At 44.1% G+C, this 22,572-nt stretch overlaps 1 protein-coding gene across 1 annotated transcript; it reads right to left on the reverse strand.

Annotated features, from left to right (window-relative positions):
• Positions 1-1,157: 1,157 nt before the first annotated feature.
• HERPUD1 (homocysteine inducible ER protein with ubiquitin like domain 1) lies at positions 1,158-14,423 on the reverse strand. The gene is made up of 8 exons (XM_024213995.2): positions 14,265-14,423; positions 10,529-10,606; positions 10,344-10,418; positions 8,349-8,482; positions 7,364-7,483; positions 6,271-6,609; positions 4,553-4,658; positions 1,158-3,050 (listed from the first exon to the last, which is right to left on the reverse strand). Exons 1-8 carry the CDS (start codon positions 14,391-14,393, stop codon positions 2,883-2,885), a joined length of 1,149 nt encoding a protein of 382 aa, XP_024069763.1. The 5' UTR covers positions 14,394-14,423; the 3' UTR covers positions 1,158-2,882.
• Between the last annotated feature and the right edge of the window lie 8,149 nt (positions 14,424-22,572).

Here is a 22,572-nt window from a genome sequence, read left to right on the forward strand (position 1 = left end):
CACAACCATATCCCTCTGTTCAATCCCACCACTAGCTTCCCTCCTTTCACCCCATCAAACTTCTAGCACTGTCACTACTCAGCCCCTCCAGACCTGTCTCGCATCCTTACCTTGCTCCTCCACCACCATCCTTGGCCACCCCTTTATTAGCCTCTCTCAGCATCTTTTACAAGTCTCCTGGCTCACTGCCCTACACATGGGCTGCCCCCACCCTCTTTCTCCTTCACAACACCTGTAACAATCCCAATAGAAAAATCAATCCGTGAGGATTTGATGGATGAGGAAAAATTGATACTAATACAGCATGTTAATCAACATATACATTTAACTGCATCCTCTTTCCTTTATCAATAAGGGCTCGTTAGGTTGTACTTTTCAGGAGAGGGACTGTCATCTGATACACTACAGTTCTAGTTGGCATAGGCTTGGCAAATGTTGATTTTATTATTATAATTCCACTAAATCGTTTTTATCTCTTTAAATGGTTGCACTTGCAGGACATTATGAGGGAGACGGGGCAGACAATTTGATCAAATCAATTTGGGATGCCTAGAACTGATTCTTCCTCAACTTTCAGTGTAATGAATACTGCACAATTGCCTGGAGCCCCAGCTCTAGTAACAGCAGAGGCAGCTGTTTTAAGAGAAATGGCACTAGATGTTTTATGCACATAAAGGTGAAAGTCTAAGTTAAAGCAGTGTTTTTCTTACTGTTTCCATCTGAAAGGTTCAGTTATCAATGGAAATATTTGTTCAGCAGTTTGTGTGTTTAGTGAAATCAACATTTACCACCAAGTGTAGTCTTTCCAAGCATAATCATGCTTATTAACGGGGCCTTTGCCTTACTGCAATATTATATACATATGAAACAAGGCTGTCAGAGGTTTTTTCAGGCACATTACATTGGAACAATAAACAAGGAGACTTCTCACTCCTCTCAGGGATACAAAAACTCATGCTTGATAAAGGATTTGTTAGAGGGTGTATTACTTTACTTAACCTTCCTCTTCACTGCCACCTCAGCAGATTTATAGGAGTGACAGCTTCCCACTGAGGTTGGACGTTTCTGAAACAGGAACTCTATTATGCAGTGGAGAAGGATTTATCTCAAGCTAATTTGTTATGATAGGGAATGAATAAAAGCTTAACTGCAGTAGATAAAATACTGAAACATTAAACCATGTTTAATGGGTAGGTGTAATATGTGGAAAGAACAGGATTAAGAATTTCAGATTAAGTAATTACATGGTCAACTGTACAGAACAAGTTCATGCACATTAGCATGGCAAGACATTTGCTTTAAAGCTTTATAATGCAGTTTTGCCATCTACAAGTAGCATTATTGACAAGAGATGTTAATCCCAAAAATCTTCATACCACATCCCAGAAAAAAAAAAAACCCCAGATGTTTACTTCGCAATAAAACATTATCCCTGAGCTAAAACAATGCATTGCAACCCCATGCATATGTCAAAGGAGCCTCATACATTAGGCCAACTTCCTGAACGCCTACAGAACTACTAGGAGCAGCTACAAGTTGTCTGACCATTGTAACTTCAACTTCTTTTGATTGTTCAAAGAAAAGTTATCCAAGGCACGTTGGGAAACAAGTTATCGGCTACTGAGGAGTAAATCTAGTTTTACAATGTGCAAAGGCTCTGTTCATATATACATGCAATTAGTGACTGGGTGTGCAGACAGCAAGTTAGGTGCATACCATCTATTTGCACAGGGCAATTTTCTGATTGTGGTCAAGTCTGCACACAACTGATTGTTTTCGAAAACAAAGCCCTTGACAATATTAGACGTTCAAGGGAACACCAGGAAGGAAGAAATAAATGAGTACAGTGAAAGTTGTTCCAGAGCAATCTTGTGCTTGCTGGGATGCAAAAGCCTAGTTGACGCTTTTCTGTACATCTCAAAAGGAACGCAGCCATTTGTCATGAACGTCTGGGATTTGGAAAGTTCTAGCTGACCAAGGTAACAGGTCCTTCTGAGTTTAAGTTGACAGCAAAAAAAGTGATTTTGGCATTGGTCTTTCTAACATTACAGAAAATTGCATGGACTGAATATAGAACCTCTAGGCTACTTACATGGAGCATCCTGGAAGCGGTTACAAGATGCACAGCGCAACTAAGTTCTAGATGAATGAAGCTTTGGGATTTACAAGCCAGAAAAGGAACCTTTAAATGGTTTTAAAAGACACCTGATTTTGACAACTTGAAATTCACCCTGTAACTCAGCTGATCCATTTGGTGTACTTGTTGATCAAAGGCTGTGGTTAGCTTTCACTTTCTGACAAAGTGGGTAATTACTGTATTACACATTATGTCCTCCATAGGAAATTTACAGCGAAAGCATGATTTGTAGTCTTCATTTTCTGTTAAGATTAAGCACTGCATTCCTTTAAGCAATTTAAGGGTAAATCTCCCCTAGAAAAGTCTGCCAATACTTAACAGCAGTTCCTTGTTTTATATATGAGATACTACACTCAGTGTAATTTAAACAGCATTTGAAACATTCCAACAGGAATCAAATAGCATTGGTAGAAGCAGTCTGCTTCTCTTACATCTCCGACACACCCGCTTACTGTCTATGCATTTAGGGCACTGCTGTACAATGCTAGGCCCTCTCATTTAATGCCGGCTATACAGCACACTGAAGTTCTTTGGAATGAAGACATGGAAAGCACAGTACATTTTAGTCTATATGCTGTAAAGGTTTAAGGCTTCTTGCAGTTTTTAGGTTGCTTAGTTGCTATAAGATGGGGAAATCCCAGTGATGCTTATTTTAACTTTGGAGTTGGTGTCCAGACTAGTCAGGTATACAGAAGAGTAGTCTGCTGGAGTTACAGACGGGCTAGTACGTCGATATCAAAATCAGTTAGTTGGCCACGGCGGGAGGCCCTTCTGGCAGGAGTGATGCAAAGAAAGTCTTGAAGAAAAGCCAGGCTGTGTTCATAAATGAAGGCCTCTCCTGCTGATTTTCTGGTAAAGCTCTTCCTTCATCAGAAACAGCCTCAGGTTCAGCTTCTCCACCTACATTTTCCTCCTGCCAAGATAAAGTATCTCTCATAAGTGGGGCCAGTTGTTTTAAGAACACTAAATTCTAAAAGCCAGATTCCTTTCTAAAACAAGCTATTTTAATTCCTTTCAAGGGAAGAACGTCAAGGACTCATTAACAGCCCTGACTATACTGCAGTACTTCATTCCTTTATTACCCATTGACCCAGAATTACAGCTCAAGAGACCACACAGCTAAGACACAGTAAAGCCACCCACCATTGCCAATACTGTCCTGTGCTAAATAAAACTATTTTAGGACCTATTTACAAGTGGGAATGATGCATCTGATACACCCAAACAAGCTGCTGAGTCTCAAAAATATTTTGATGTTCTAGTTGTAAATTGGTCAGCACCAAAAGCACAATTCCACACCAAGTACTAAGACCAAATGAAAATGCCAACTTGAACATGTCCCATTAACGGCATATACAGAGAGAAACATGATGTACAACCCTCCATACCAGATTAAGATTCATACACATTCAAGTTTTATCTGCATTTATGAGAGCCGTTCACCTGTAGTAGAGACAGATCATGGTGGGACTGTTAACACCTGCTGCAGTAGTTTAGTGTTAACAAGCACTGCAAATATTTGCCTCTTCCCAAAATATGAAAATGGTTGCGCCTGTTACACTGCTAACAGCCACAGTAGCCCTTGGCCAAGCTGGGATTTGCTGGAACAAAATGCATCAACTACAAAATACCAGGTGATTGCCAGGGTTAAGTTTTAAAACCAAATACATTTCTAACATATGGCAGGAAAGATACTTTTGCTTTCATAGAAATCAAAGTATCAGAGTACCTATTACAGTGGTAACAACCAGACAGAGCAGGAATTAACCACATCCCTCCTGTTCTTTGCCTGTGGCACAGAATACATTTAGTCTCCTGAAGGCTGTTAATATTTTGGTCTAATTTCAGTTGGGTTTAGCATGCGAGTGGCTGAGTGGTGTTGGTGGCCTGTAAAATACAGGTGGTCAGACTAGAGCAGGGGTAGGCAACCTGCGGCGCGCGAGCTGATTTTCAGTGGCACTCACACTGCCCGGGTCCTGGCCACCAGTCCGGGGGTCTCTGAATTTTAATTTAATTTTAAATGAAGATTCTTAAATATTTTAAAAACCTTATTTACTTTACATACAACAATAGTTTAGTTATATATTATAGACTTATAGAAAGACCTTCTAAAAACGTTAAAAATGTATTACTGGCACGCAAAACCTTAAATCAGAGTGAATAAATGAAGACTCGGCACACCACTTCTGAAAGGTTGCCAACCCCTGGACTAGAGGATCTGTGATCCTTCTGGCCTTGAACTCTAGGACTCAGTGAGAAAAGAAGGCTAGTTTAGATATTGTTTTACCAGGAAAATAAGTTTCCAGCAGAAGATTTTGTAGAGAACACTATTCATCCTTACAAATGTTTGGAAAATGGAAACTAAACCCTTTCCCGGGATTTGCTGCTGTTGTATGTCAAATATTGGGCCAATACCTGTAAGTTATTGTTTTGGTCCTGGTTTATCGCAGCTTGGGGAAGAACGTTGTTTGGAAGAGGGTGAACTGGCCGTCGTCTAAATGGAAACCATCCAGCATGGTGCCTGGAAGACAAGAACTCATTGTGAATAGCAGTTAGCTAAACATTACTCCTGCCTTGCTAGACTTCAGGCCTAGCAAAACACTTGAATACGCACACAAGTGTAGACAGTTTGCTCAAGACACTGGGATTAATTCTGATTGGTTGAGGTGCTGGAGGACAGCTCCCAAAAACCTTCTCCACCACAATCCCTACCCCCCAGCATTATGGCAGCAAGGCACAGCATAGCATTCAAGAGGCAGCAGTGGAACCAGCTCTATATAGGCTGGTGCATCACAGCCTAAGGGGTCTTGATTAGGCCCCCAGTGGGCTAAAGCAGATGCTGCAGTGTGTAGCATGAGAACTAGGACAGAGTGCTCCTTTTTAAAGCAGCAGCATGTACCACCGTACCTTGGATTTCCCTACACCTGCCCTAATGGGATAACTGAAATTGTGATGCTGGCATTGCTCCCTCATCCTGTGTGGCTCACAAAGAGGGGTCATAACAGGCCACCACATGGCCACTGGGCTAACTAATCTCTCTCTCCCCCCAGTGGCTGCATCTTGTACTCCAAAAATATAAACTTTTAAAAATGTTCTACCCGTATGGCTCTGAAGATAAAACTTCAAAATACTAACCAGATGTAATCCAGTGCTGACTTCCTGAGTCTGCAGACAGCCTGAATTAGCTCTAAGAAGCGTGGACTGCTTCTGTTTGAATGTGTTAACTCTTAAGCCTACTTGTGGCAATTTAAAGGTCTACACTAATGTCACAACTGATCCAAGCATGTAAAGGAGGACAACAATTATTTGAAGATCAGCACAACAAATTATGAGCAGCTTCACAAACGGGCAGAGATTGGGAAGTACTACAAATGACCTCCCCATTCCGAGCAAGAGTGGTCAGTTTGACTGGTAGCATTTTTTCTAGTCAAGGAAGTGGCTAAGGATTACACTGCATTCAAATTAGTTTTGCATGTTTACAAGCAGTCAACAACCATGGTAAAAAATCCTTAGCCACATCTTATATAAAGGTATGGGATCAATTCCCCTACCAAAGACATGGCCGCACACAACTGTACACAATCGTTAGCCATGTTCTTTGAATATTAACCTGAACCAGTAATGTATGATATAGTGTGTTAATGTTTTATTGTAACTTTGACTTTAAACAATTCCCTCCAAAAATGTTGAGCTAAGAGTTACAGGAGATTTGCTGATCCTGTGATGCATTTTGACATGTCAAAATGTAAGACCTGCTCGACACTGGAAAGTATCATCAATTATTTTGGCTAGGAATGTGATTTCTTACAGTGATACTGATATAAACCCTTGTGTGGCTACAGTTATACCAATATAAAGGGGTCTTATCCTAGTCTAGCACTTTCCTATCCCATATGGGATAAGTTACACAAGTAAAAGCACTTTTATACTACTATGAATGCATCCACACTAGGGAGTTGTGTTGCTTTAACTATACGACTATAGTTAAACTAATACAACGGATGCATAGATGAGCTGTAAGAGACTGGATTACAACAAAGACTCTCACAGTGCAGACAAACTGCTCCAAAGAGCAGTCACCTGAATGACAAGTCAACACTGAAATGTTTACTTCATGAGACACGCATGCTTACAGGTACATCAAAACTGTGCCGCCCATAACCATGAGGAACCTGCTGAGGCTGGAGTAGAAGTAGATAATGTTGACAAAAACGAAGAACAGGGTAGCCGAATAAAGCCAGTCCAACCAATCTCGATTCATCTCCTCCTCCTCTTCCATGAGAGGACCCCCCTGGGCATTCATTTGCAAATTCTGATTGGCCCCTGCATTGAGCTGAGGAGGGGCATTATGGTTTCCAGGCAGGTTTTGTGCAGGAAATGCATCTGGAAGAGGGGCTGGAGCTGCAACTGGTGCCACTGGTATCTCTTGTGACCTTTGTGTAGGTGATGTATCAGCAGTAACAGCAGCCAAGCTGAAAAGAAGATAAAAGCAGTAAGACTTTGCCAAGCTCTGCAAAGGATAAGGCAGGCAGGCATAAAAACTTGTTAATCTTACATTCATGTGCAACTAGGAAGCAGCAAATTGTGATTAGAGCAGTGACAGAAATCAGCCCTGTTTATGCCAATGACATGCCACATGATGGGATAAGTTCAACTTCGTGGGTCAGTTTCACCTTCTGTAAAATGGGATAACATCCATCTTCATAAAGTTGGAATACAAAGGTTTATTTCAGTACTCCACTGTTGAAACTTTCAAAACCTCAGTACACCTCTACCTCGATAGAACGCTGTCCTCGGGAGCCAAAAAATCTTACCGCGTTATAGGTGAAACCACGTTATATTGAACTTGCTTTGATCCACCAGAGTGCGCACCCCCCCCCCCCCGCGCACTGCTTTACTGCATTATATCCGAATTCGTGTTATATCAGGTCACGTTATATCAAGGCAGCGCTGTACTTAGACCCCGTAACAGTCTGGGTAACTGTATCAAGTTTTGCGGCACTTAGCTTTATCTAAGCAAAAGGTTGCAAGTAAAACTAAACCGAATTACATTTTAGGGGCTACATACAGCATTTATATTTACATCAGACATCTGAATCATAAAGGCTAAGTAACATGCCTTTCAACTACATTACACCTGAGGGAAGGAAAAAATTCCCTCATTAAGAAATAGTTAGAACATTTCAAGGCTCCCAGGGAGAATAGGAAACAAAAATGAAAACTTACTATTGCATGTAGTACTGTCTTGCGTAAATCTGCTGAAACCAGGACATCTGTAGCATGTTGTAAGTGGTATATGCAGAGTATCCAGGAGCCACACCATGGGGATGCTGGGCAGCTTCAACCCTTATTGAAAGGGTAAAACACAGGATGTTTGCTTACAAAAGAACAGGCAGGCCCACTTGCCCAAGTCTTTCCCTACTTGTACCATTAAAGAGAGACAGCATCGCAAAAGCTGTTTGATGCTTTACCCACTAGAAGATACAAGCATATACCATACACTTTCAGCATATCCTACCTTAAATCTGGGCTTGAAATACTGCAATCATTTTTATTAGAACATGAATGCAGAAATCTACATTTCATCCCGAAAATATGCTGTTGTGAAATCAGAGTGGGGACAGGAAGACAGTCTTACTACCACTGGATCCCAAGTACCATCTTTCTGATTAAATGATAGGATATTCAGCTTTAATTTCAGTTCAGGTCCATTCAAACAAAGTGGCAATGCTTAAGCAATGTTCCAGAAAGTAGTACTAGGATCTCAGAAGAAAGCAAGCCCGCTCAATCTAACCTTCAGAAGCTCAATAGTGGAGACAGCAATTCCTGGGAGAAAATATTTAACTCCTAACAAAGGAGAATCAATTGTAGGGGCTACCTGCATAAGAATTTCGGATCAACATAGAAGCTCCTGGGTTCATATTTCCATGAAAATGTAACATCAATTCTACTTTTCCACATGTAACAGTAAAGATAACGCTTCCCCTCTGGTTGGAGAGGCATACATCCATTTAACCCCTTCAGTGTCCACTTAAATATCTAGAAGAATAGTATACATAGCTTATATACCACTGACATTTACAACATTAAGTATGGCATGAGGTGCTGGTATTCAACACTTAGATTGTAATTAAGAAAGAAAGAAAGAAAGAAAGTTGAACATGAATGGTCAACATTTTCAGAAAGTTATCAGCATGTGTGGCATATTTACCTAGTATTGGCTTCCCCTGTAGAAAGCTGGTTGCAGGAAGTCTCCCTTTGTCTCAAGCCATCACTTGAAGAAACTACAGAAGGATCTTGACCAGGTCCTGAAACAGTCTTTGGCTGTTGATTGGTTTCATCAATCTAAATAATACAGTTAATAATGGAGCTGACTCAGAACAGTATCTGAGAAAAGTCTTCTGTTGCAAAGCTAAGAGGATGCACTGAATGTTCTCTTGAAGTTTTACCAAACTGCTGTGCATTTGTACAGATCTTTGACAATGGGCATTACCACAATACCAATTAATAGTCATAGCCATTGTTATAACCAGTCCTTCCATACATATTCTATTTCTAACACTCCTTTAAAAGTAACCTGGAAAGGAAAAAATAGTTGTGTGATTCTTTCCCCCGCCCCCCAATCATCTCATGATATGCAAAGGTCTGAGTATGTTTTTTAAAGTTTTGGTTTGCTTATGGGGTTTTTTGGATTAGAAATTCAGATCCCGCATTGGATAAAAACTATAACTGGAAAACTCAGACTTGTCTACACAAAGAAGTTGCACCAACTTAAACTGGGGTAATTTTGTGCTTGTCTAAACACAAGCTGTACTGCTTTAACTATTCCATTCCCATAGAGGAGTAAGTTATACCAGTATAAGCATTTTTATACTAGTATAAATGCATCCATCCATACTAGATCATTGGACCACTTTTAACTATACTGCTATGGTTAAAATGGTATAAGTGGTGTGTTTAGACAAGCTCTAAGGAATAAAAAAAAAAACATTAAGCTTCCTTGGGTCTTTAGCTTTTTGTTGTTAGCTTTTATTTATTTATTTAATTCTTTTGCAGGTCCCCTTTAAGAGCAAAGATCATCTGTCCTTCTCGTAAGTGTACTAGTATGAGAATTTATTTTTAAATGTGTATCTAATTTTGGAGTTTATGAAATGAGGTCTTAAGTTCTAGCAGCATGTGGGTGGCTGCTCTGCAAACTGCTCTATAGAACCAGGACAATGCACCTTAATCAAAATGCAATACCTGAGCATTTCTAGTCCCAAGGATCTCCGCCATGTGTGTTGTGACAAATATCCAACTGGAATTAGGACGTACTGTATGCTGTTCACTTTTGATTTAAAGAAGGGTGGAAATTTATGCCTTCAGATATGAAGCTTGTGCACTAGTTAATCACCTAACTTCCATTCAGAAATAAAATATTGTGATGTGATATATGGTATTGTGCACTAAACCAATACATATTAAACTGAAATTCTAATGCTCATTTTTAGTTTCAATTTCCTCTTCCATATGTTTTTGAAGTTCTGTTGCCAAAGTAAATCCCAGCAAAATTCATATGCTGGACACCGCCTATTCAAACGGTAATCATTTCCCTCTCCCTCTGATGAGCATAACCACTAGTGTGATTGGACTCGGTAATCCTGGGGGAACAGGCACCACAATTTCACCCTTTGCATACAGCCCAGCCACCATGTCCATCATTGGCTGAAGAGCCTGCAATATGAGGTGTCACTAGCTATTTAATGGAACTAAATTACATGCGATTAAACATTTCGCCCCCCTCTGGCAGTAATGTCAACTCAAGTTTATGCAAACAATTAGAAACTGAGGTTTGACAAGTTAGACACAAAGCGGGTGAAGTAATATCTGTTACTGAACCAACTTCTGTTGGTGAAAGATAAGCTTTCGAGCTCCACAGAACTCTTCAGGTGCCATCAGCTCTGAAACTTAAACAATCCTTGCTCTGGGATTACAGTACTTATTCCAAATGTGTAAGCGTTCCTTCCCCCAGCCCTATTACAACTCTGAAGGAATGCTGCCATAACACTGACAATGACAGAACTTTTGACACATGAGGTTTACCACCCTGCTTTGACATTATCAACCTTTACAAACATACAGTAATTAAAAAACTAGGTCACATTCCACAGATTTTTGCTGATCCTTTCAATATCTAATGTAGGAATAAAGTCTAAATTTAACATACCTTCGCATTGGTCTCTTTCATTTTTGACAGATTCTTTGACTGGTACACCAGATGAAGAGCATGAAACGTCTCCTGCTAAAATAAAAGTCAAGATATTTGATAATCATTTTGTTTTATCTATTAAAACTTTATTTGATCTCACTTGATACTGCAGCGCAGCTACCACAAACATGTAATTACCATACCTTGGGCAGCACATCTCTCAAATAAAGGTGGTCAAGCAGCAGCTTCCCAGAATAAATCAGCTTCTGGTCCTCTTCAGGCTTTGAGAGAAGACAAAATATACTGGTTACTAATCTGTCAAATGCATTCAAATGCCAAAAAAAGTTAGCTTCACATAAGAAAAGCTGTGTACGTAACAGCTGACTGATAAACACCAGAGGCCAAACACTGCTGTCAGACACACAAATCAGAAATGCTACTCCCCCCATCCCCTCCCCAGTTGAACAGAAGTTGTGTGCATCTCTATTAAAGAAGAATTTGGCTTGTCAATTACTTGTATGCAAAATGTGCAATACCATAGAGATTTAGACAAATGCATACAGAACGAGGACAGAACAGCTGCTCCGGTATATGAAGTGATTCATTTTGTAGTACAGGCCAGAAACCCCCACCACAATCCTGGCAAAAAGGAACCTCTCTACACTCCTTAAAGCAGAGCAACCCGAGCAGCACTGCAGGCACTTTGTAATCTTGTGACAATTCACATGATCTCCCACCCAGTAAATCTGAGCAGCTGTTCACACAGAAATCCTCCTGCAGTTGGAGCACACAGTCACTGGGAGTTGCCCCAGAGCAAGAGAGCCCATGTTCCCCTCCCTACAGGAAAAGGTCAGCTCTGCCAGCTTCCAAAGCAAGAGTCCTACCACCGCTTCCAAATTTAATTCTTCAAAGCTACTAAAAACCAGTCTTACGTGATTGCTACATAAATAATGTATCTGACCAATGCTGATGGATGCCATTTTAACACCCCAAAGCAGCATAGGAAGACCTCTAGGCTTCCACTGACACTGGGCATTAAGCAGAAAGATAGCATTTCCCACAGCAGCACACCTTCACAACATGCATGGAATTTGCTCAGATAAAAATGGATTTAAATAAATCAGATTTTTTCATTTAAATTAAATAAGCAGGTTTAGTTCTAAAGAATAAACCTATTTAAAATTAAATTTGAAATTTAAAACCAAAGTTAAGGCCTAAATTTATAATCTATTGACGTCATTTAAATAAAATACAAAAAATTGTCTTAAGCAGTACATGTTTGCTGCCAAGTGTTAAAGAAATTCAAAGTACTGAAAGATGGAAGTCACTGGCTAAGCACCTCGAACTAGAGTCTACTGAAGTGTTAAAATAGTTTAACAGTCGCCTCTTCCACAGGTGCAGAGTGAATATATTCTTCATTTCAGTCTATTCACCTAGTTCAGTTCAATCATCAGTTCATTCAAAGTTAGCAACTGGGAGCTGAAAAAGCAGGAAAACTTGTTTTCCCTCTTCAAATCTATGAATAAAAACTCGTTGAAAGAAGATGAGATCTAAAAGTTATAAAAATCCTGAAGGACACAGTCAACAGAAATAATCAGGTTAAATTCGCTAACTAGAGAGAGTACTTTCTTTGTTTAACAAAAATCAGTTTAAAAAGCAAAACTATTTGAATTTTTGTATGTTTCCTGCACAATTAAGGTAGTTTTATTTAATAATTTTAAATACTGTTTGTGTATTTTAACTGAATTTGAATCCACGTCCAAGTAGAGCTTGACGCAAATCACAAGTTTAAAAAAAAAAATCTAGTAAAAAAAATGCATCATTCAACATTTCCTAATAAAAAATAAGAATCTAAAATACATATGAAGTTAATGTACACAAGTGCTTAAATACACATGTAGTGTATCCTTAGCAAAAGAACAATAAACTTGGGGCAAAGGCTATATTTAGTTACAAAAAAACAGGCTGGTTACCAAAGAGCACCAACCTTTTTAGAAGAGTAACTAGAGTGCAAAACCACAATTAAAATCTATTACTTAAAAATCAGTTTTAATCTGTCAGTCAGCAAGCAGGAAACCTTGATTATTTAAATCAAACCACGCTTGCTTGAAAGCCCAGTGTGTCCCTTCATCATGTCAATTCACATTTGTACAGATTGTTATGTCTACTTATTTGATTAGTCTTAAGCAGCATATAGAATATAGTTATTTTGGAGTTTCCTATAGTGCCCATAACCAGAATATCTGACATAGTCAAAAAAAAAAAAAAAAACCAGAAACAGCTGTTTGTTTCAGTGTGAAATAGTATTTAGATGTTATTTTTACTAACTCCAACAGATTTCTCTCAATGAATCTAATGCTTACAAGCAAAACAGTATCATAGTTATTTCATGGACAAATTTTCTTTCGACGTAAAAATAATGCAGCCATTTAACTCCCTTGTCTTGCCTGGAACACTAACTTAAAACTTTTTTTTAAACTTTGCCTATACTGCCACTTCATAAGAAATTGTTACCATTGGGAGAAAAACTAAGACTCCTATTACATACTACTTCAGCATCCAACAAGCTACTACACCACATCATTAAATGGCAGCTGAACAGGAAGAAATAAAGCAAAAAGCCCCCAAACAGTTTCCCCACATGCTGAACGAATTTCACTTCTGTATTTACAACTGATTTCCATAACATATTTACAAACTATTTTGAATTGCACTGTAACATTTGCAACTAGCCAACCATGCAGAAGCAGGTGTTCTGGAATCCTGGGCAGGGAAAGAGGAGAGAACAGGACACTTTTTTTTGCTCCACATTATCAAACTTTAAAGAGACATCAAATAGATGCTGAAGTTCCCTGAACCTTTGAACACTTTTACAGGCACAAAGTGGGTGATGCAATATCTTTTATTGGACCAGCTTCTGCTGATGAAGACTAGTTTCAAGCTTACACAGAGCTCTTCAGGTCCTGAAGAAGGTTCTTCGGCTCTGTGTAAGCTTGAAAGTTTGTCTCCCTCACCAACTGAAGTTGGTCCAATACAAAAAGTTTTACCTCACCCAGCTTGTCCTTCTAAAACCCTGGTACCAACAAAGCTACAACTACACTGCAGGAACACTTTTGCCTCCTGTTCAATAGTGCAACCTTTTAGAGCCAAGGCGGCCGTAATTAGTGTGTTTTATTTTTTTTTAAGAGGGAGGCAAAGTAGATTGTGCAATAGAAATGACACCAGCTCTGTGGTAACACAAACACTCAAGTCCACTCCCAGAAGCGTCCCCAGTATGGGCTCTCAATGTTAGGGCCTACCAAATTCACAGTCCATTTTGGTCAATGTCATGGGATTTTAAAAACCATAAATTTCATGATTTCAGCTATTTCCATCTGAACTGTCAGGGGGGTGTAACTGGGGGGTGCCGACCCAAAGGGTGTCACAAGGTGGGGGGTGCAGTTTAGCCACCCTGACTTCAGTGCTGCTGCGTGCAGAGCGGGGCCCTTGGCTCCCAGCCCCAGCGCAGGAGTGGGGGTGACACCACCACGACCCCGCCCTACAAGGACCCTGCGACACCCCCACAAGCCCGTTGGGTCAGGACCCCCCAGGCGGAGGAGACACGCGTCTCCCCAGGGAAGCCCGCAGCGGACCCGGTAAACGCGCTCCCAGGAGAGCCGCTGTCCCGGCCCGGGCCCGGAACGGGGCAGGGCCCCACTCGCCTCACGGCTTCGCTCACCCCCAAGGAGTCACCCCGGGGGGGCCCCGCAGGAGGGAGGAACCCGGACTCCGGCTGCGCCCCCCCCCCCCCCCGCCGGGGGGGAGGCACGCGGGGCACGACGCCCCCTGCCCGGGGCGTGAGGGGGCGAGCCGGTCCCCGGGCTGGGGCTCGAGGCCTCTCCCGGCCCGCTGGGGCGGGGAGCCGCGGGACAAGGCCGGGGGGGGGGGTCCCCGCCTCACCGGCTCCTCCGGGTGCAGGCGGCGCAGCCGGGCCTTGAGCTGCCGCACGGTCCAGCCGGGCTCGCCGCGGAGGCGCAGGTCCGGGTGCCGCTGCGTGGGGCTCCGCACGAGCAGCTCGAAGGGCTCCATGGCGCGCGGGGCTGGGGCTCGTCGGGCAGGGACGGGACGGCGAGCGGCTGCCAACGCACGACGGCCCCTTTTATACCCTCACCGCCTCTCGCCCCGCCCCCTGTTCGCCAGTGCGCTGTGGCTGCAGCGGATTGGCTCCTCCTGGGGAGCGTGTCAATACGTGGGCCTATCAGAGTGCACATCCGGGTAGAGGGTGGGGCTTAGGGAAGGGGCGGCTTGGTAGGGGGTGCCCAGCTGGGCTGGGGTGAAGGAGGGGGAAGGGCCACCCATGCAGTGGCCATGGGCAGGAGGGACAGCAGGGCACGCTCCCTTGCCCTGGTGCGGGCCAAGGTGGTTGTGGCACCTGTAGGGCCACCCCTTCAGGAGCAAACAGAGCGAGCATCCCGTGACTGTCGCAGTCTTGCGGGTCGTGATTCAGCCCAAGGTGCCGTGGAAGGGAAGACAGGAATTCCTTTCTCCCACCCTGTGTCTGGCTTGTCTATTTAGAGTCCAAGTTCTCTAGGGCGAGGACTGTCTCTTATGTGTTTGTACCATGCTAAAAATAATGGGATCCAGAGCTCAGCCAGCCGCTCTAGGCCAGCGGTTCTCAAACTTTAGTAACCTGAGGACCCCCATTTTGGTTTAAAAAATGTTCGCACACCCCCTCCCCACAAGTCCCACCTGCTCAGCCCCAGGTCCTGCCCTCAAGGCCCCACCCCCTTCCCCGCCTCTTTACAACCCTTCCCCCGCTTCTCCCCTTCCCGCACAGCACCTCCTGCACACTGCTGAACAGCTGTTCTGTGGCCTGCAGGAGGCACGAAGAGGGAGGGGGAGGAGTTGAGGGAGGGAGAGAGAGGAGTTGATCAGCAGGGCCCGTGGACCCCCGGAGTACCCTCGCCGACCTCAGTTTGAGAAACGCTGCTCTAGGCTCCATTGCTTCAATACAGAAATAACACCCCTGTGACCACATACACCTACTTGTCACCTGTCACCCCACCCTGGAACCCATACGGGGCATCATCGAAAACTACAACCCCTATTTGATAGAGTCCCCATCCTGAAAGAAATCATTCCTGAACTCACTCCCTCCACTTCTGGCCTTCAAACAACCCCCCAACCTCTCCAAGCTTATCATCGGATGCAAGCTCCCCCCAGTCAAGGACACACAAACTTAAAATGCCCCAGACTCTACCAGAACAACAGAGGCAAAAGCTGGAACCATAGCTCCACTGCTACCATGATCAAACACCCCACCCCCCACAAACCTTTTTCAAGATCCATGGATCCTACACAAGCCTATCACAACATCCAGCGCACTAAATGCCTCAATAACAACTATATGGGTGAAACCAATCACTGTGCTCTTGAATGAACTCACACAGAAAAATGATGAAAGACAAAAACATTCCATCACTTGTGGGTGAACATTTTTCACAAAGCGATCACTCTATGTCTGACCTATCAGTCTTCATCCTCAAAGGAAACCTGCACAACACTTTCAAAAGATGAGCCTGGGAGCTTAAATTTATAACTCTGCTTGAGGCTAAAAATCATGGACTGAACAGACACTGGATTTATCGTTTATTACAACAATCTGTAACACACTAACTAACCGGTATCTTTTTGTCCTGTGACTGCAGGGGTGTTAATGGGCCACTCTACCTTGAATGGTCCCTTCGAATATGGAATAACAACTTTTGCTAAACAATCTGTCCACCTTGCATTTGGCTGTGATGCTTGGAGTACCTTTCCCAGTCCTGAAGAAGAGCTCCGTGTGGCTCGAAAGCTTGTCTCTCTAACCAGTAGAAGTTGGTCCAGTAAAAGATCTCACCCACCTTCTCTCTCTCATATCCTGGGACTGACATGGATACAACTATGCTGCATACAAAAATAATGTAAGGAAAGAGAAGTGGACCATGTCTGAGTAAGTTACTGTTATACTTCTCTAATATTTGTATTGCATTAGCGCCTAGACCCCCATGTGCTAGGCACTGTACAAACATTTAATAAAGAGATAGTTCCTACCCAAAAGAGCTTACAGTCTCAGAGTATGTCTACACTACAGTCTAACCCTAGAGAGAAGCAACTGTACTGAGACAGAGAGACTGAGACAGAGAGATGCTTTCTGCTCCAATGTCTCAAATACAACTGCAAGAGACAGGTTTCCTCAAATTTGGGGAATTATAAAAGATGTCTCAGCAAAAAGCAGTGAGGAAAAATTGTGCCTGGCCCTGAAAGACAGGAGAGAAATGGCACTGCACCACTTACCATCCTGACACCAGATCAGGTGTGGACAGTAATAACAAATGGACCCCCAAACAGTGTGTGACCCCACACCAGCTGGGTCATACCTGCCCCTGACACACACCTGAAGGGTCTGGCATTTGTCTTACACTTTAGCAACACATATGTATCTTGTCATCCCAAAAAAGTCTCACTGAATTGAATTGCTTCATCTAACCCTCCCTGCAGCCCTCCACAAACCCCAAACAACCACTAAACTGACAATCTTCTGCTGTGTCATCTCCTTTCAGTCCACTAGGTCCAGATCTCTGGATCTTGACTCAGTTGCCCTGGAAACAGGGATGTCCAGTTCCCACTGGCTCTCTGACAGATTCTGATATATCCATAGTTTGCAGATACCCGAAGCACAATTGCTTGGCTCTTCTCTTACTTTCAAGGTAAAGTATCATTGAGTCCTAAAAGTCAAGGAGAACCTCCCTGATCTGATGTTGTTTAGTGCAGAGTCTCTTTCCCATTCTTTGTCCCCAGTTGTAGTTTTCTTCTGAATCCTTTCCTCTATTGGCATCAATGGTAAAACTCCCATTAATGTGAACTGGATCGTGGCTGTAGTTTGGTTAAAAAAATAAACAAAGCAAGATATCAGTTTTATTTCCTAGCACAAAGTATTTATTTTTTGCCCATTTCATTAGGTGCTCAGTTTTCTCTGGCAGCTGGAGACTGTTGCCCTGAGGCACAATCAGTTCACAGCCGGTACTGTACACTTGTCTCTCGTGTGTGTCATTTGCAGGATTAGCGAGACAAGGACCAACTTTTGTTAGTGAGAGAGACAAGCCTGCAAGCTTACACAGAGCTCTCTTTCCAGTCTGTGTATGTTTCTCTCACCAACAGAAGTTGGCCCAATAAAAGCTATTACCTCACCCACTTTGCCTCTCTAATATCCTGGGACCAACATGGCTACAACACCACTGCATACATTTGGACGTTTGTCATTTTTGGTTCTAAGCCAAGGTGAGCTCCAGTGTCTTATCCTGGATTGCCATGTGCGGTTACCCATGACATGATTATTTATTATTTGTATAACAATAGTGCCCAGCATCCCATTCTGGTAGGCACTATACAAACCCAGCCCTGCTGCCCTAAATCTCTACTGCACTCCTCTACGAGGTTCCAGAGGCGGGTGGTTCTATCATTGGGGCACTATCCCACTCAGAAAAAATGAGAAAATAAAATTAGAGTGAAATCAGTTGAGCCTCATCCCAATTCCATGACCCATCCACAGCTGATCGGTCTTGAACAGAATAGCTTCTGGAGACAAAGGATGCAGGTGGATGCTCTGCATTGTATAGCACCATCCAGGGGTACCAAAGCAGCAGGATCAGTTTAGCAGCTGTAGGAGGGCTGCTGTTCTTTAGTCGCTCTGCCCCTGTCAACCAGCTAACAAGTTTCCACCAGCCTCTCCCATAAGCAGGAAGGTTTTGGCTTCTCCAGTCCTGATCAGTAGCTGGACTCCATGCCCTTTCCTGGGAAGTAAGGAGGAAAATGCTGCAGTGATGCAACCCAAGACCCTGATCCTCAAGTGGTGCAAATAGAAGTCAATGGAGCTAGGACAGTTAACACCTACTGAGGATATGGCCCTAAATCTCTAGCAGAACTAGCTGCTGCTCTGGCTTTGTTCCTGGTGTAACTGGCTGAGCTTCCCTAGCACCTACCTTCTGGCTTGAAGTGGAAGAGGGCTTGGCAGGAGAGACCAATATGATCACGAATTTAAAGGGGCACACCTGGAAAGGCCCAACGCAAGATTTTTACAATGTGGCGTTGGCACACAGGACCATCCAAATGTTAGGAGTGGATCTTGTGGGCGGGGTGTCTATTGTAGGGACTTTGGGATTTGAAGAGATTAGTCCCAAGCTTATTGTCAGATGTTTCCTGTGTGGTTTCAATAAGTGGCTGTCATTTCCTCTACACTGTTTTCAGCTTTCCACTGACCCATGAACTATGCAAACAATTGAAGTCACCGTGCCTTTTCTGCAATCAAGATTAAACTCGAACATAAGTTTGAGGGACAGAGGGCTCAGCGCTTGCCTAGGCCAGATCCCACCTTGCTTCTGCCCTGCTCCTGCCCTAAATGTTTCTGGGACAGTTTGGAATGTAATTTGGAACCTCCCATGATTCAGTGTGTTTCCTTTCTCTGGGCAGGTTCTTGGGTAGAGGGGAGTCAGGAACTGGCCAAATCATGGGAGTAGGATATTGGGAACCCCTCAGATGTTCTCACTGCATGAAAGAATAGCCCTGCCTCTCACTCTGCAATTTGTTCCACATTGCCGCCGGTCAGGAGATGCAGCACAGCAGGAGGAAGGGATAGTAGGATAACTCCATCCTAAAGGCATGTACAGAGGATGTATTGATGGGTTTAGAAACACTGGATTTTCTATGGGGGGAAGGAAAGGAGCAGGGCTGGCTTATTATTCTTTATGGTTCTTATTCTTTATGACTCTATTGTTATTAACAATAGAGTCATGAGCTCTCCTTCTCCTCCAAGGCAACACCTCTGGGGATTTGGCGGTCACCTCCCCATGGTGACTCCTTTTCCAATTCGCCCTGGTGTCTCTCCTCTCACTCTATCCTCCTCCTCCTTGAGTTAGCTCTGCTTTGCAGAGGGGCTCTTCTTGTAGGCCTTTCCTGCTCCTTCTGGGTGTCACAGGGTCCTTTCTCCTTCTGGGTAGCTTCTGAGTTTGTAACACATCCTCTCATTCTCCATAGGATTGCCTCCAGTGCAGCCTTTCCTTCTTTGGAAAAGGATGGCTGGGGATGCAAACGTCACAGCTCCAGACAATCTCTGTAATGAAGTCCCCCAGAGGTGTCGGCTGTGCAATCTAGCTGTTCACAAGCAGACTCAGCGAAAGTGTGAGTAAGGAAGATGCGGTTGGCTATTAATGTGTAAGTAATATGGACAGCCAATCCGTTGTCACTCAGAGCATATGACAAAGGCATGCCCAGCATATGTCCCACACGGACTGAGCACATGTCCATTTCGGCAGTGTTGTGGCTCAACCCTTGAATCTCTATGCCTTGGGAAACTATGTCTTGGGAATGCTCTGCAGCTGAGCATGCTCCGTGCCCTCACATGCCCAAATAATCATGTCTTGGATTACAAAGTCAACAGGAAAGTACTAAATGTAGCAACCAAACCTTTCCGTTTGTTCCCAGAGCCCAAAGACTGCTCTCATACCGCTGTGCATTACCAAGCCCTTTCTTTGCTACAGAATTCCTGTGACCACCTCCACAACTAGAAGTCAATTTGGAACCAGAGTTGAATCTAACCAGATCATATGGATGTGTACAACAGCAGAATGGCATTTTAGCCTTTTTGCATGATACAGATTCCTGACCTGGCAATGGTAGAAAAGGCCAGATCCTAAGCATCAGAGAAGGCTAGCGGCCAAAGGCAGGGAAAGCCATAAACCTGTCTGGCTGGTAAAGGACACAAGGAAGAACTCAGTGCTGGTGGGAAAGAGATGTCCTCCCAGTTCCACTATATAAGGATCCCAGGGGTTGGATTCAAGCCTTCACACAATGGTTTAGACCTTGGAGAAGGGAAAACATAGCCTCTGTGGCTGGCAGCTGGTGTTTTCTAAGCTTCTTTTTAAATAGATATCTATAAAATATCAGCTCTCCCTTTTTCACACCACACCACAAGGCAGCGCTCCTAAACCACGCAGCAACAACCAACAGAATGGTTCTCACCGTGTCCAGCTGCAGATGGAACTGTGGATCTTTATTAGATCAGTCAGAGCCCACAGAAAGAGCTGTCAGCTCCAGGAAGCGTGAAGCTGTGTTAGAGCGACACCTTGTTCAGTCAGCCGGTGAGTCAGGTGTATGTCCCTGATTCTGCAGGGTGTTTGTTCAAACATCTGTGCTTTCTAGCACACTGGGTCCTGCAGTCTCCGAAGCATGCTCTTCTGCCTTGTGATTAGAGAGGAGGACCACATGTCCATTGATTGTTTGCTTCCCTTGGTGGCAAATGCATTTTTCAAAGGCTGTGATCAGGCGCAGAGTGAAGGGGATGATGCACTTGGACTTTATATAATTCTGTTACATTTTAAACAAATTAATCCTGGATCCGATTCTTTGCTGCTTCCACAAGTTCCAAAAAGCTAAGGTATGGGAGGGAGGGATTCTCAGAGAAACTGATTTATATCCCTTGTAGAATTTCTTCAGGGGCTAGATCACGTCACCAGGGCACTGGCCTGAGTAGAGAGGCAATATGGAGCTGTACTGCCCCGTGCTGGGCTTGGGGAGGGATTCAGACACAATTTCTTCTTGTACTCCCCACTATGCAGAGCAGCCTGGTCCCCCAGAACGGCTGGTCTCCTCTGTGATCCAGTGTAGGAGGCGGGGAAAAGCCATGGTCCCACCTCTTCCTCCCCACTGCCTACCCCCTTGGGACAACGTGGGCTCCTAGAGGTGCACAGAGAGAGTCTGTGATTATCTGACTCTCTCTGTGTCTACACTACGGGATTAATTCGGATTTAGCAGCGTTAATTCGAATTAACCCTTCACCCGTCCACACAACGGAGCCATTTAGTTCGAATTAAAGGGCGCTTTAAATCGATTTCTGTACTCCACCTCGACGAGCGGAGTAGCGCCAAAATCGATTTTGTTAATTCGAATTAGGGTTAGTGTGGCCACAAATCGATGGTATTGGCCTCCGGGAGCTATCCCACAGTGCACCACTGACCGCTCTGGACAGCAATCTGACCTCGGATGCACTGCCCAGGTAGACAGGAAAAGACCCAGGAAAATTTGAATTTCATTTCCTGTTTGCCCAGCGTGGAGAGCACAGGTGACCACAGATACCACAGATACCTCAGCTCATCAGCACAGGTAACCATGCAGGCTGATAATCGAAAAAGAGCACCAGCATGGACCGCACGGGAGGTACTGGATCTGATCGCTGTATGGGGAGAGGATTCAGTGCTAGCAGAACTTCGTTCCAAAAGACGAAATGCCAAAACTTTTGAAAAAATCTCCAAAGGCATGATGGAGAGAGGCCACAATAGGGACTCAGATCAGTGCCGCGTGAAAGTGAAGGAGCTCAGACAAGCCTATCAAAAAACAAAGGAGGCAAACGGTCGCTCCGGGTCAGAGCCGCGGACATGCCGCTTCTACGCAGAGCTGAATGCAATTCTAGGGGGGGCCGCCACCACTACCCCACCTGTGATCGTGCAAACCGGGTCTGGGATAGTCTGTACACCTGAGGATTCTGAGGATGGGGAAGAGGAGGAGGAGGAGGAGGATCTTGCAGAGAGCACCCAGCACTCCGTTCTCCCCAACAGCCAGGAGCTTTTTCTCAGCCTGACTGAAGTACCCTCCCAAGCCTCCCAAGCCAGTAGCCAAGACCATGACCCCATGGAAGGGACCTCAGGTGAGTTTACCTTTTAAAATATAAAACATGGTTTAAAAGCAAGGTTTTTTTAATGATTATTTTGCCCTGAGGACTTGGGATGCATTCGCAGCCAGTACAGCTACTGGAAAAGTCTGTTAACGTGTCTGGGGATGGAGCGGAAATCCTCCAGGGACATCTCCATGAAGCTCTCCTGGAGGTACTCCAAAAGCCTTGCCACAAGGTTTCTGGGCAGTGCCGCTTTATTCCGTCCTCCATGGTAGGACACTTGACCACGCCAAGCTTGCAGCAAGTAATCTGGTATCATTGCCTGACAAAGCCTGGCAGCGTATGGTCCCGGTGTTTGCTGGCATTCAAGCAACATCCGTTCTTTATCTTGCTGTGTAATCCTCAGGAGAGTGATATCGCTCATGGTAACCTGCTTGAAATACGGGAACTTAATTAAGGGGACAGAGGTGGCCGTTCCTACTGGGCTGTTTGCCTGTGGCTGATAAGAAATCCTTCCCTGCAGTTAGCCAAGCACGCGGGGGGGGGGGGGGGGGGGGGGGGGGC

This window comes from Terrapene carolina, unplaced genomic scaffold, assembly GCF_002925995.2.
Source record: "Terrapene carolina triunguis isolate 2854851 unplaced genomic scaffold, T_m_triunguis-2.0 Scaffold130, whole genome shotgun sequence".
NCBI classification, from domain to species: domain Eukaryota; kingdom Metazoa; phylum Chordata; order Testudines; family Emydidae; genus Terrapene; species Terrapene triunguis.